At 57.4% G+C, this 12685-nt stretch overlaps 1 protein-coding gene across 1 annotated transcript in view; it reads right to left on the bottom strand.

Annotated features, from left to right (window-relative positions):
- Nucleotides 1-12685, bottom strand: part of TMPRSS6 (transmembrane serine protease 6) — a 30790-nt gene that overhangs the window by 1325 nt on the left and 16780 nt on the right. Inside the window, exons 10-16 of the mRNA XM_039246081.1 lie at nt 7124-7269; nt 6651-6749; nt 5644-5757; nt 3937-4053; nt 3472-3640; nt 2047-2318; nt 32-168 (exon numbers count right to left, since the gene is read on the bottom strand). Of these exons, the coding sequence (XP_039102012.1) occupies nt 32-168; nt 2047-2318; nt 3472-3640; nt 3937-4053; nt 5644-5757; nt 6651-6749; nt 7124-7269 (1054 nt within the window). The remainder of the gene's footprint in view (nt 1-31; nt 169-2046; nt 2319-3471; nt 3641-3936; nt 4054-5643; nt 5758-6650; nt 6750-7123; nt 7270-12685) is intronic.

Raw genomic sequence — 12685 nt, 5'->3', positions numbered from 1 at the left:
CCCCCCCCCCCCCCCCCCGCCCATGAGTCACCTGGCAGGCATCCTTTTTGCCCTTCCGGTATCCGGCACACAGCATGCGGGGCGTCACCTGGTAGCGATAGGCCTCTCTGCACATGTCCTGTGGGATCAGCTGCACGTCCACCTTCTGCAGACCGTTGCTGGTGGGGCCTGCCCCGTGGGGTCAAGGGCTGAAGGCAGAGATGAGATCTGACTTTTCCCTCCGCTATTCCCCTTGCATCTCAGGAGCACCTGCCCCTCCCCCTTCATCTCTGCTCTGCTCACCCCCTACCCCTCCGCCTCACCATCACTCTGCTCTGGCTCCCCGTGGCCCCTGGGGACACCATCCCCACCCCCACCCCTCCTACTTGAGGCCTCTCGGCCAGCTCTGCTCTGTGACCACTCCTGGGGGATCTTTCGAGAGCACACACCTGACCCCTACAATCTGTCCCTGAAAGTTATCAGTGTCGCCCCGCTGCCCAGCCCACTCTTTTCCACAAGTGCTTCAGGTTCAAAGCCCCAGGGAGCCTCAGGAGGCACTGTGCCCGGTCCCACCAGGAGAGCTACTCTGTTTGGCTGGGGGTGGGGGGGGCTCGACATTGGTATTTTTCTGGAAGCCCTCAGGTGGGTTTACAAAACAAATTTTTTAACACTTATTTCTTTTTGAGAGAGAGAGACACTGAGAGCCAGAGGGGCAGAGAGAGAAAGAAAGGGAGACACAATCTGAAACAGGCTCCAGGCTCCGAGCTGTCAGCACAGAGCTCCATGCGGGGCTTGAACTCACGAGTCAAACTGTGAGATCAGTCGGCTGCCCACCTGGGCACACCAGCCCTCAGATAGTTTTAAAGTGCAGGGCAGGTGAACTCCGGCTCAGCCTCCTTACAGTGGCCTAGGAGACCCCGGTCCTTCCTGCCAATCTTTACCCAGACCCACCGCCCCCCCAGCTCCCCTCTGGAGGAGGGGAGACAGGCCGTTCTTAGGGCTCCCTGGGCAGCCTCCTGTCCTTTCTCCTCGCTTTGCTACTGCCAGCCTGTCCCCCTAGCCCCTGCTTAGATGCCCCCTCCTCTGGAAGCCTCCCAGACCGTGCCTGGCTAGGCATCTGCTCTGGGCTGGCCTCTGTGTGTGCCTCCCCACCCATGTCAGCTCTCAGCACTGTCTCCCCCAAAAATGTCCTCATCTGTATAGTTCCTTTGCCCAACTCAATACCTGGCATATAGTAGGTGCTCATAAATGTGCCCTTGGATAAATGAATGAATGAGCAAACGAACCAATCCTTGCTTTACTATTCTCCATCATTGCCTCGATCGAGTCACTTTGCACCCGAGCCTCAGTTTCCCCATCTTGAAATTATCCGCACAGTCCTGCTTGCCTCCAGGTTGGAAATCGTGTACCCCATCTTTAAAGCCACCACCTTTAAGAGGTGCTGGGCATGGCCGCAGTTATGCTAGCCCAGGCCTGCATTCACAGAAGGGGCCTCTAGGAAAGGTCAGTCTAGGTGGGAAGGGGAGAAGCCCCCGGCTTCTGAGAGGCAGTAGCAGGAACAGGAGGGGCGCTGGGGTCAGCCGGTCCTAGGTTCCCACCTTCTCTGGCTGTGTGACTTTATGCGACTGCTAAACTGTCTCTGTGCTTCAGTTTCCCCATCGGTAAAACGGACCCTAATACCCACCCTGAGGGGTATTCGGTGGATTAAATGGGACCACGTTCCCTAAAATCCAACCTCGATGTAGAAAGTGTTAATAATTCAGAGCCCTCCCAAGGCGCCCCTCTGCCCAGAGGTCGAGCTTGCCTGGAGGCTGCGGGGTTCCTATTTTGCCCCGTCACCTCATCCATTTCCCCCAAGGGAACATCCCGCGACCTTCTTTCCTTTTAAATACTTTCTGCAAGGAGGGAAGGGCCAGGAAGGCAGGAGACACCCACTTCTGTGACACGCAGCCCACAGGGGGCCTCCGGGGTGGAGCCCTGGGGCCCTTTGCCCCGCCCCTCCGGCCCAGCCACGGCCGCACCCCATCTCCCTAGACCTGCCTCCTCCCCGCCCCGCAGCCGACTCACCGCCCTCGCGCAGGGCGCCCCAGCCCGTGATCCAGCAGTGCAGGCCGGGCTCGAAGAAGTGGGAGCGCGCAGGCAGGCAGACGGGGCGCACGGCGGCCGAGCGCACCACCGGGTGGTCGAGCTGCAGCAGGGCCACGTCGTAGTCGTGGCTGTCCTCCTCGTGGTAAGGGTGCAGGAGGAGGCGGCTCACCTTGAAGGACACCTCGCCCGGCCAGCGCGAGCTCTGCCACACCTTGCCCAGGAACACCGTCCACAGCGCCGGGGAGGCCATGCTGGGGGTGGGGAGGGGGTCCTCGATCAGCCGCTGACACTCCCGTCCCAGATCCTTAGGACGCGCGGCTTCCCCACGCGGGCAGCCAACCGCCACTCCCTCCCTTCCCCGGCGGTACAGCGTGGGGTGCTGGCGCCGCCTGCCCGGGTTCCAGCCCCAGCTTCATCCCTCCCTCGATGTATGCGTGCCTCCTTAGACCTAGTCTCCTGTCTGTGAAATAGGAATAGCATCTTCTACTACGTTACTGGGGGGATTCAGTGAGACTGTGTATGTAAAAAAATTAGCACGGTGCCAGGCAGTGACAAATATTTCTCTCCTTTTTATCCCTGTGCTTTACCGATGGGGCTGCTGTGAGCTCCCTGAGACCTGCCTAGTGCTCACTGGGAGGGGGTGGGCATGGAGCGTGGAGCAATCGGCAGAGACGGCTCGTGAAGACCCCCGATATCAGGTCAGCATCCGAGTGTGGGCCTGGCCCCCCGAGGGGTCTTGCTCTCTGGCTCTGGATGTAAGGGGCAGGGGGTGGGGTGCCCTGGCGGCTGGTGGCCTTTGTCTGGGGACTGTGTAGACCCAGAACTGAAGAGGAGGTGTGGGAGGGGCGTCCAGGGCTGGCTGTCCTGGGGGCTGGGGGTAGGGGTGCCTGGGAGATAGGGGTGGGGGTGGGGAGGAGGTGTTGTCAGCCCACCGTGAAGATGGAGAAGACGTCTGTGGGGCTGGGTGTCATGTCCCTCCTTGGCTCTTGGGCCCCACTCACCAGGTCACGGGCAATCTGGTAGAGGGAGGTCATGGCCTATGGCCAGTCCTGGCACTTAGGTTCTCTACCGTACCCCTAGTTTCTGGCACAGCCCCCTAGCAGGAGCGCAAGAAATATTTCTGAACGGATGAGTAAGTGAATGAATGGGTGAATAGCGAGTGAATCGCTGACCCAACTTAAATCAAGACACAGCACATAGAGCGGAGAGGCTGAGCATCCTTTCCAGGGGCACAGACTAGGTTCGCGGCAGAGCCAGGACTGAGCCCAAGCGTCAGGACAGCTAGTCTGGTGGGCTTCCCACCACCCTTCCTTCCTGCCTGGGTCTCGGACCCCGGTGTCCCTCCCCACCGTGGCCCTCCCTACCCCATCTCTTGTGGTCTGGGTCCCCGCGCCCCCCACTCACCTGTCCTCCTGGAAGCAGTGGGCGGCCGTGATCACCCAGCGGTCAGCGATGAGCGCCCCCCCACAGATGTGCCGGCCCCGAACCTGGAGGCTGGCCTGCCAGGGCCACTCGCCCTCGGAAGACACGGCACCGCCCACTATGCGGCCGGAGGGGCCCTGCAGGCCACAGTCTGGGTGTGTGGGCAGGGGCAGCCGGAAGCCAGTGCGAAACAGACAGTAAGAGCCGGAGAAGGAGAGGCACAGAGGGCGGCAGAGGGCAGACGGGGGGAGAGGCAGGAAAAAGAATGAAGGAGAGGCCGGACCCAGAGCAGGCGCAGGGGCAGGGCAGAAAGAGACAAAGTGAGCTCTCCCTCAGCTTCCCAGTGTGGGCACCTCCCTCTTCCCCGGGCTCCAGGGCCCAGCAGGTGGCGGGAGTCTTCCGCCTGCCCCATCGAAAGGCCACGGACAGCGCGCAGGCCACGCTCACCGCAGTGCTGCTCATCTGAGCCGTCCCTGCAGTCGGGGAGCCCATCACACTGCGGGTTGGGCTTCTTCACACAGCTCCGGTCCTTACACTGGAAGGTGAATGTCCCACAAGGCACCCCTGCAGGAGAGGGGGTGGGGACTGGTCGCCAGAGTAGGTCCCTGAGCCCAAGGGAGCCTCTGAAACAAGGCCCAGGGAATACGGAGCCTGAAGAGGCCAGGGAAGACTGGGGAGCGATCCCTCGGTCGCACTGAGGCTCCTGCAGGTGTCCCAAAGGCAGGCCATATCCCTTCCCCACCTGTCACCCCCTTCAGACGAGAGCAAGGCTGTGTCTCCTCCACAGACTGTGACTCCTGAGGTTGCCATGCCACCCAGGTGCACTTGTGCCTCCACTTTCAGACTAGACTTCCAAGAGCTGGGCTGTGCCTCTCCAGGCTTCCCAAGGCTCCCCACCTACCCTGGCTCCAGCCTCCAGCCCCATCTAGCTGCCCACCTGCTCCCCCCTCCCCTGTCTTCGCCATGAAGAACTTTCTGTGCCACCACCTGACCTTGGCCAGCTCTCCTTTCCTCTGGCTTCTTTCAGTGTTACCTCTCTTCAAGGCCATTTTTAAAGGCCACCTCCTCTAGGAAGCTTTCCCTGCCTGATCTCCTCCTGCACTCCAGTCTTCCCATGCACATGGATGTGATGTCCAGAAGGTGTGGGGCCAGAGGCAGTCACCCATCATGTCTTCCTACCAATGGATCATTCCAGAGGGCAGGGGCCACCTCTCTGGGATCTTTTATTCCCACTCCCTTACTCTGCCTCACCCATCACTGGGTTGTCTGCAGGTGTTGGTTGGCTGGTTGGATGGATGGATGGATGGATGGATGGATAAACAATGAATACAGACAGGAGACTCGGCAGACCAACAAATGGGTGAGTTGATGGTCCAGGAGGGAGACTGACTAACAACTAGAAGGATGGATTAATGAGTGGATGTAAGACAATAGACAAACAGGTAGTTAGAGAGATCAGTGGATGGGATGCATGCATACATGCATTCATAGGTACATGGATAGAGGATGGAATGATGGACACACAGGTAGTTAAGTGAACTCGTAAATGAGTCGATTGATGGTTCAGTGGATTGGGAGCCAGGTGGTTGGATGGGTGGATGGATGGATGAATGAGTGGATGTATGGATCAATGGACAGACAGATAGGTGGTTGGACAGATGGATGGATGGATGGATGGATGGATGGATGGATGGATGGGTGGATGGGTGGACAGGTGGATGGGTGGATGGGTAGTTGGATGGTTGGATGGGTGGATGGATGATTGGATGGGTGGATGGACGGGTGGACGGATGGACGGCTGGACGGGTGGACAGCTGGACGGCTGGATGGATGGACGGATGGACGGATGGGCGGATGGTTGGATGGGTGGATGGACGGATGGTTGGATGGACGGATGGATGGATGGTTGGATGGACGGGTGGACGGGTGGACGGGTGGGCGGGTGGACGGGTGGGCGGGTGGACGGACGGTTGGACGGATGGTTGTATGGATGGACACTTGAACGGACATATAAGAGAACATACAGATGGGTTGGTAAGTGTTTAGACAAGAGTGCGGGAAACCCTGGCTGAAGAAGGATGCTGAAGGATGGGGCTGTCTGGCCGAGCCCATTATTTGGTTTCCCTCCAGATAGCTGTCCACACCCCACCCTACCTTCCTGGCACTGCCCTTCGTCACTCCCGTTGAGACAGTCAGGCTGCCGGTCACAGACCCTGGACAGGGAGATGCATGTGCTGTCTTCTTGGCACTGGAATGTGGCTCTGCAGACTGCGTGGGGACACACAGCGGAGGAGGTGAGCAGAAGCCCAAGAAGCCGGGCTGGGACCCTGTTCTGCCTGTAGAATGTGCGTTATATTGCAGGTCGTGATCCCAGATCTCTTTCTTAGCTGTGTTACTCCCGAGTTTCACAGCATCCCTGTGAGGTACCCCATTTCATCAGTGGAAACAGAAATGAAGCGACTCGTCCAAGGTCATGTGGCTGAGCCAGATGCTCTGGGTCCAAATATGAGGCATCTTCCCCAGCATATCTCCCTTCCCTCCTGCTTCTCTCCCCAAGTAGGTAAAGCTTGGATGGGAGGGGGTTGGAGGAGATCTGGGGAGGTCAGACAAGGAAAGGCTGCCCTTGATGGTGAATCTGGGGGCCAGAAGCCAGAACTCAGAGGGAGAGGAATTATTCCAAGGGAGTCCTGCTTGCAGACGACCAGGGCCAGGCAGTGGTGACCATAACTCCAGGAAGATGACAGCTGCAGTCTGAACTCCTGAGAAGAGGAGTGAAGACCCCACGCAAGGGAGGGAGATACAGGATTCTCCCCTTGGCCACCCTCGCCTCGCCTGTCCCCGCATAACAGCCTTCCCCCTTCCTGGTCCTCCATCCACTCTGTTCCTTCTTGGCCAGCCGGCAGGGGGCCATGACCTGGTGGAGAGAAGCCCTGAGCCGGGAGTCAGGAGACCTGGGGTCCCACCCGCTCCCTGCTACTGCCCCCAAGCGGTGGTCCTGGGGAGCCCGCTTTCCCACTCTCTGCTTCCATTTTGCCATCTAGCACAGCGAGGGAGCCCACTTCCCGGACATGGATAAGGGGAACTGCGCGGGGCTTAGAAAAAGGGGGCTCCACTCCGCACAGAGAAGAGAGGAGGGGTGTGACGGCAGGTGGGCCGCTCACCGCAGTTTCTCTCGTCCAGGCCGTTGGGGCAGTCCTTGACCCCATCGCAGGCCGGCACACATAGTCCGTTCACAGAGCAGAGGGACTCTCCAGGGCAGGCTGGACGGGGAGGGTGCCGTCAGGACACACGTGACCGTGCAGGCTCTTGCAGACAGACACGCTGCACTGGTGCGCTCACGCGTGTGCCCACGTGGACACACACCTGTATACACGGTGCGTGTGGACATACGTGGCCAGGCACATATACACAATGCACGCACGGGTGTGTGCGCGCATGTGTGCCTAGTGAACACAGGCGACAGCCTTGCCTACATGGCACACGCGCACGTGCACACACACACACACACACACACACACACAGTCCTTTGGCCCAGCCTCTTGGTGCTTCTGGGGATGGGAGGGAGGCAGGAAGAAGCTGCAAGGGCGTCGGGGGATGGGGTCCCCACCCTGCCCTCCAGGCTGCCCGTACTCACGATCTGACTGGTTGTACAAGCCGTAGTGCACCTGCACGCCGGGCCCGGTGAGCGGGATCTGGGATGTGAAGTTCACGGTGATGCCGGCACTGGCCACCACGGGGATCCTCTCAGCATAAGGCTGCAGGGTGCGCAGGCCACACAGCCTGGGGGTGACCAAGACAGACTCAGGGCCACGCAGGCTGGCCTGAGGGAGGGGACAGCTGGGTCCCCGCACACAGACAGGGCCAGGGCAGAGCAGCCGGAGAGGAAGGGGGAGCTGCACCCTCACCCTCACTGTGTCTGTCTCAATTTCTCCCTTGGGTGAGCGCTCGCCCCCACAGTCCTCTTCTAGAAGTCAGCCTGTGTCATTCCCCCCCACCCAGCTCAAAACCCTTCCGTGGCTCCCCATTTCCTGCAGGATAAAATTCGAAGCCTGGCTTCTAAGCAAGTCAGCGTCCTTCCCCAAGCTGCACTTTCCTGCCTTTAGAAAAGCAGGGAAACGATCGCCTCTGTTGACTCCAATCTGACAAAACTTCGGGGTGTCTGTAGAGACAAAAGTTCGTGACTGGTCTACTCTGTGTAGACAGGAGAGGACGCTCCCCTTGTGCTCGGTGTGGGGAGAAGGCAGCCACGTGGCCAAGTTCGGGCACCGTTCTGCCCACTGAGAAGCCTCCGGACCCCTGTGACTCTCTCTGGACCCGAGGAGGCACCAGCCCTGCTCCCGGGACCAGTTCAACAGCGCAGTGCTGATGGCCATCACCTTCTCTGTCCCCCATCCCTCCTGGACTCCCCCACCCCAGGATGATGCGCACGTCCCCACAGAGCTGGTGGGAGAAGTTCTTCCTGGAGAGCAGGGAGGAATCTTCCCATCTTCAGGGATGGAGGCCCCGGGCTCATGTCACACCATGCCTGGGTGTACCTTGCCTCCCAGAGCACATGGGCACGCTTTCACCAAGTGGGTGCAACCCACCCCCAGAGTGACGAGTTGCTAACCCGACAGCAGCCTGGGGCTCCCTTCCTTCACAGCAATGCCTCCCACAGGGAAGGGAGCACCCTCACAGAGCAAATAGGAATGCCTTTACAGACGCAGGAAACACACCCACAACACAGGTCCGAAAATATGCAGACAGAAGGGAAAGTGCCCCCCAGCAGAGAAGACAGGAGCAAGTCAAGAGACCAGGCGGGAATGCCCCAAAGCATGATGGGAATATCCCACAGCAGAGGCAATAGCCCGCAGAGCAGGTCACCTAATTTCCAGACACCGGGTACCTCCCCGGAACTTCAGGAATAACCCAAGCACTTCATCGTTCAATGAATTAATCAATGAGTTCATCGGTAAACAACCGAGGAAGATTTGGGGGTGTCTGGCCCCTCCCACATCGACAGCAACACCAAAGGCCTCATTGCACAGAGATTTCGATTTTCTTGCAACAACTCCATCTTGTGAGATAGGAATTGTTCTTGGCCCATTTTCCAGATGAGGCTCATGAAGGAAATCGCCCATGTGAGCCAGAATCCAGGCTGTTCAGGACGTAGCTGGACGTGCTCAGCCCGCTCTGGGGGAGATGGGCACCCCGGCTGTTGCAGCAACATGGGCTCCATTTCCCGTGTCCTCCCCCCACAGTCCTGGCCTAAGGTATGGCTTCCTTCTGCTATTTGGTCACGGTGAATCCCATCCTTGCTTCCAGACCAACAAGCAGTTCTCAAAGTGTGGTCTGGGGACCCTGTGGGTCCAAAGTAAAAATTATATTCATAATAATGCACGGATATTATCTGCCTTTTTCACTCTCCTTCTCTCACAAGGATACGGTGGAATTTTCCAGGGACTACGTGACATGTTATTGATAATGGTAGCCGATTGAATGTGGAAGCAGATGTGCATATCCAGTTCTGGTTTATTAACCCAGCTTAAAAGTTGCAAAAATGCTAAATGATGATATTTTTCTCACCAACTGTTTTTGGTTTGGGAAAATATAATTCATGTTTTTTTTTAATGTTTATTTTTGAGAGAGAGACAGAATGTGAGTGGGGGAAGGGCAGAGAGAGAGGGAGACACAGAATCCGAAGCAGGCTCCAGCCTCCGAGCTGTCAGAACAGAGCCCGACACAGGGCTCGAACTCATGAACCGTGAGATCATGACCTGAGCCGAAGTCAGACGCTTAACTGACTGAGCCACCCAGGCGCCCCTATACTTCATGTTTTATAAAATATGTTCTTTAGGTTCAAATGTGACGGGGTCATAATTTTAAGTGAATTGGTAAATGTTTTTTCAAATTTTCGTAGCTTTAATTTCTAATGCTGAAAATATAGATAATATGACCTGCATAAGGACGCTTTGGGGGGCTCAATAATTTTAAAGAGTGTAAAGGTGGAAAATTTGGAGAAGCTTTGCTCTACACCGGGGCTTCTCCAGCCCAAGGGGGACAAGATAGGGCAGAGACGCCACTAGGGGGCGCTTTTGAGCAGTCCTGGCCCTTCTCGTCCTTTTAAAACTAAGGAGGCAGAGCAGGTTTTGGCTGGTTGGCTGTCCTGTCCGTCGGCTGTTTTTAAAGTGGACAAATAAATGTTATCATGGATTATTATCCCTGGAGATTTTCCCTGAGGAGCGGGCAGGGGAGGTAGGAGGTGGGAAATATGGGGCCGGGGGAAGTGTGTTGAAGCACAACCCTGAATGTGTTTAAGGTTCAGGGGCATGGGGCACTGTCCCCACAGTCAGGGAGAGCCTGTGGAGAGACAGGAAAGGAACCAGAGACAGGTTGGAGAGGAGCGGAACATTTCAGTCTAGAAGAATCTGAGGGCTGCATGGTCACCCTGAGCTTTGGCCAGAGGCTCTCGTGTGCTTGCTGACCGGACATTTTGTCTGCTGGCTGCTGAGAGAAGGAATTCCAGAATCAGCCGGTGCCTCAGCCTGGTGTCCCCCGAACCTGCCCAGGCAGCACCTGGGTCTCGCCCTGGAGGCCTGGGGCAGGGCCTGGTGACAGCATTCCTGGGGCAAGTCTCTCCATAAGAATTCAAGGCAGAGGCTGCAATCTAGAGACTTGGGCTGAAGCACTCAAATTAAAGATGGTCTGTTAAGTCGATGCAATGTTAAAAATAATCTTTTTTCCAAGTTCAGTCAGCTGCTAATTTCACATAATAATCTAGATGCTTCTTCTGAAAAGTAAGCCCCAGGAACACTGGCTGGAAATGATCAGAGGCCACCTGAATTAGGCAGAGCATGTGTGGGGCTCGCCTCCCTGCCACTGTCCCCCACGCCCCTGCCTCACGAAACTACACACCAGCTGGGCCCCTGTGCACCTCTGCATTTCTGGATCCTGTTCCAGAGCCTTCTGGGGGCGGGCATGCCTTGTCCAGCTCTCTAATTCCTCCCCGTCCAAGCGCCACCTCCTCCCCCACCAGCCCTCTTCAAGAGTGCACCAGGATTCTAAAGGCTGCGGGACCCACCTCTCAGCTACAAAGTGTGGGGGTCTGGCCACAGGTGTGCACAGTGGCCAGCTTGCTTTCTCACCTCCCTGGACTGGGATTTTTCCTTCTCGGCTCACCCAGACCTCAACCTTCTTACACATCAGCAACTCCACACAGGGAGGAATTCAAGAAAGATTGGATCGATGGATGGGTGAGTGGATGGAAGGAAGGAAGGGTGGGTGTGGGGGTGGATGGATGGATGCATGCATGCATGCATGCATACATTCCCTTCCCTAAGGACAGATTGCATGGGAAGGAGCACAGAAAACGCAAGCACTCAAGAAGGGAGAATAGCAGCGTCTGATGTGGTGGCCAGAGCGCTGGACCTCGAGCCGCACAGCCGAGTTGGAGTCCAGCTTTGTCACGTGGATCAGCTGTGTGACCTCGGGCACATTAACCTCAGCAAGCTTCTGTTTTCATGTCTGTAAACGGGGGCGATAATATCTCCCTTGCGGGATGTTTTAAGGAATACAGGAGAAAATGACTTCTCTGAAAGCAAGCTGCTGGCGCCATTGGGCTGTGAGCTCACTGCGGGCGGCGGCTGGGGCTGGACACTACCTCCTCGCCAGCACCCACATCGGGGACAGGTGCTGTCTGACCAGCCTCTGTGGCTGCACGTAGCGGCTCAGAGGATTAGGAGGGCCACCCGTACCTGGGACAGGCCAGAGGAGGCCCCAGCAGGGGCCCAAGGAGCCGGCCCATCCGCCTCTCCCATCAGCGGGAGGGAAGGGGAAATGATTGGGCAGATCACGAGAAAAGTGACGTCACAGCAGAGGAAGCTGGCAGGAGGCAGATTCCCGGAAAGGGGGAAGCCTGTGTCGTGACGCCCAGTGAGTGCATTCTGTGAAATCGAGTAGCTGGTGGCTAAGCTCGTAGGCCACGTCCCTCCCCTGCCTCCAGGCCACTCAAAGGGCGTGGGGCCTTGGCCGTGGCCACCGGGGGAAGCTGGGTAAAAAGGAGGGAGGTGGGGTGAGACAGAAAGGGCCCAGAGGAGGGAGCCCACAAAGCCAAGGATGTCCAGCCTTTCCTTATCACTACGTTGTCACCTGAAGGGCAAGTCACCTTCTCCCCCCAACGCACCCTCTCTCTGTTGCTCCTGGTCCATGACAATTGTGGGTCCAAGGACTGTGCCCCCCCCCCCCCCCCCCCCAGTGCCTGCAATCAACACGCTTCCCCGGACTTCTCATATCTTTGCCACCCACACAAGCAAATTTTCCAACAAATGCTCATTCAAAGAATTTCCCAGCATCTACATTGGATGATCATTATCAAAAAAAAAAAAAAAAAAAAGATCGTAACTAGAGGAAATGTTTGCCCGGGGTTCATGGTTTGGAGGCACACCTCTGCCTTCCCTTCCACACTCAGACATGGGCAGCAGCCTGGGGACCGGCCCTGGGGACATGAGTCTCCACCCGGGGACCCGGGATCCTTCCTGAAGTTCTCAGAGGATGGAGATGGGACTTCCCAGGCTATTCTCAGAACTGGCGAGAGCCGCAGAAGCTGTCAGCTCTCTCACCAGGATGCCCGTGGATGGGTCGGGAATGCCGTGGCCAAGAGGGTGAACAGTGAGCACGGCTGCTCAGAGGCTCTGCCTCTCTGTGCCCTGGCTGGTCAGTGAAGGCAGGCTGGGGGCCTGTTTCCTCACCAAGGTGTTGAGGGTGAAGGAAATGGCACATTAAACCCCATCAGCTGGGTGACGGCTTGGTGCCTGTGGTCAATCCATGGTTGGTAGTTTTTGGAGCTGGGCTTTGTCCAGGCCCTGCGGGAGCCAGTGTCTGCCTCTCATTATCTCACTGGGGGTCTGTTCCGTGGACATTTATCAGATGAGTTGCCTGAGGCAGGGCTAGCTAAGCCCTCGCCTCGCAGGAAGGAGGGGAACCAGGATCAGAACCCGGATCTCTCTGGCTTTAGCTCTGGGCACCTCATCAGCCCAATCTAGAATGACGTTTCACTCGGAGCTAATGAACACAGTGTATTTGGGGGACATCTTTCTGGAATGGAAACAATAAAAGGTTGGGGCGTGGGGCTGGCGGAACCCTTTGGTTTTATCAACGGGGAAGGCGGTGTACCCAGCTACACGTACAAACCGGGGGGTAGACTCCCCTGAACATATCT

This window comes from Hyaena hyaena, unplaced genomic scaffold, assembly GCF_003009895.1.
Source record: "Hyaena hyaena isolate Hyena2069 unplaced genomic scaffold, ASM300989v1 scaffold_280, whole genome shotgun sequence".
Taxonomy (NCBI): domain Eukaryota; kingdom Metazoa; phylum Chordata; class Mammalia; order Carnivora; family Hyaenidae; genus Hyaena; species Hyaena hyaena.
Note: the sequence above shows the minus strand (reverse complement) of the source record. Positions and strands in the feature narration are given on the sequence as shown.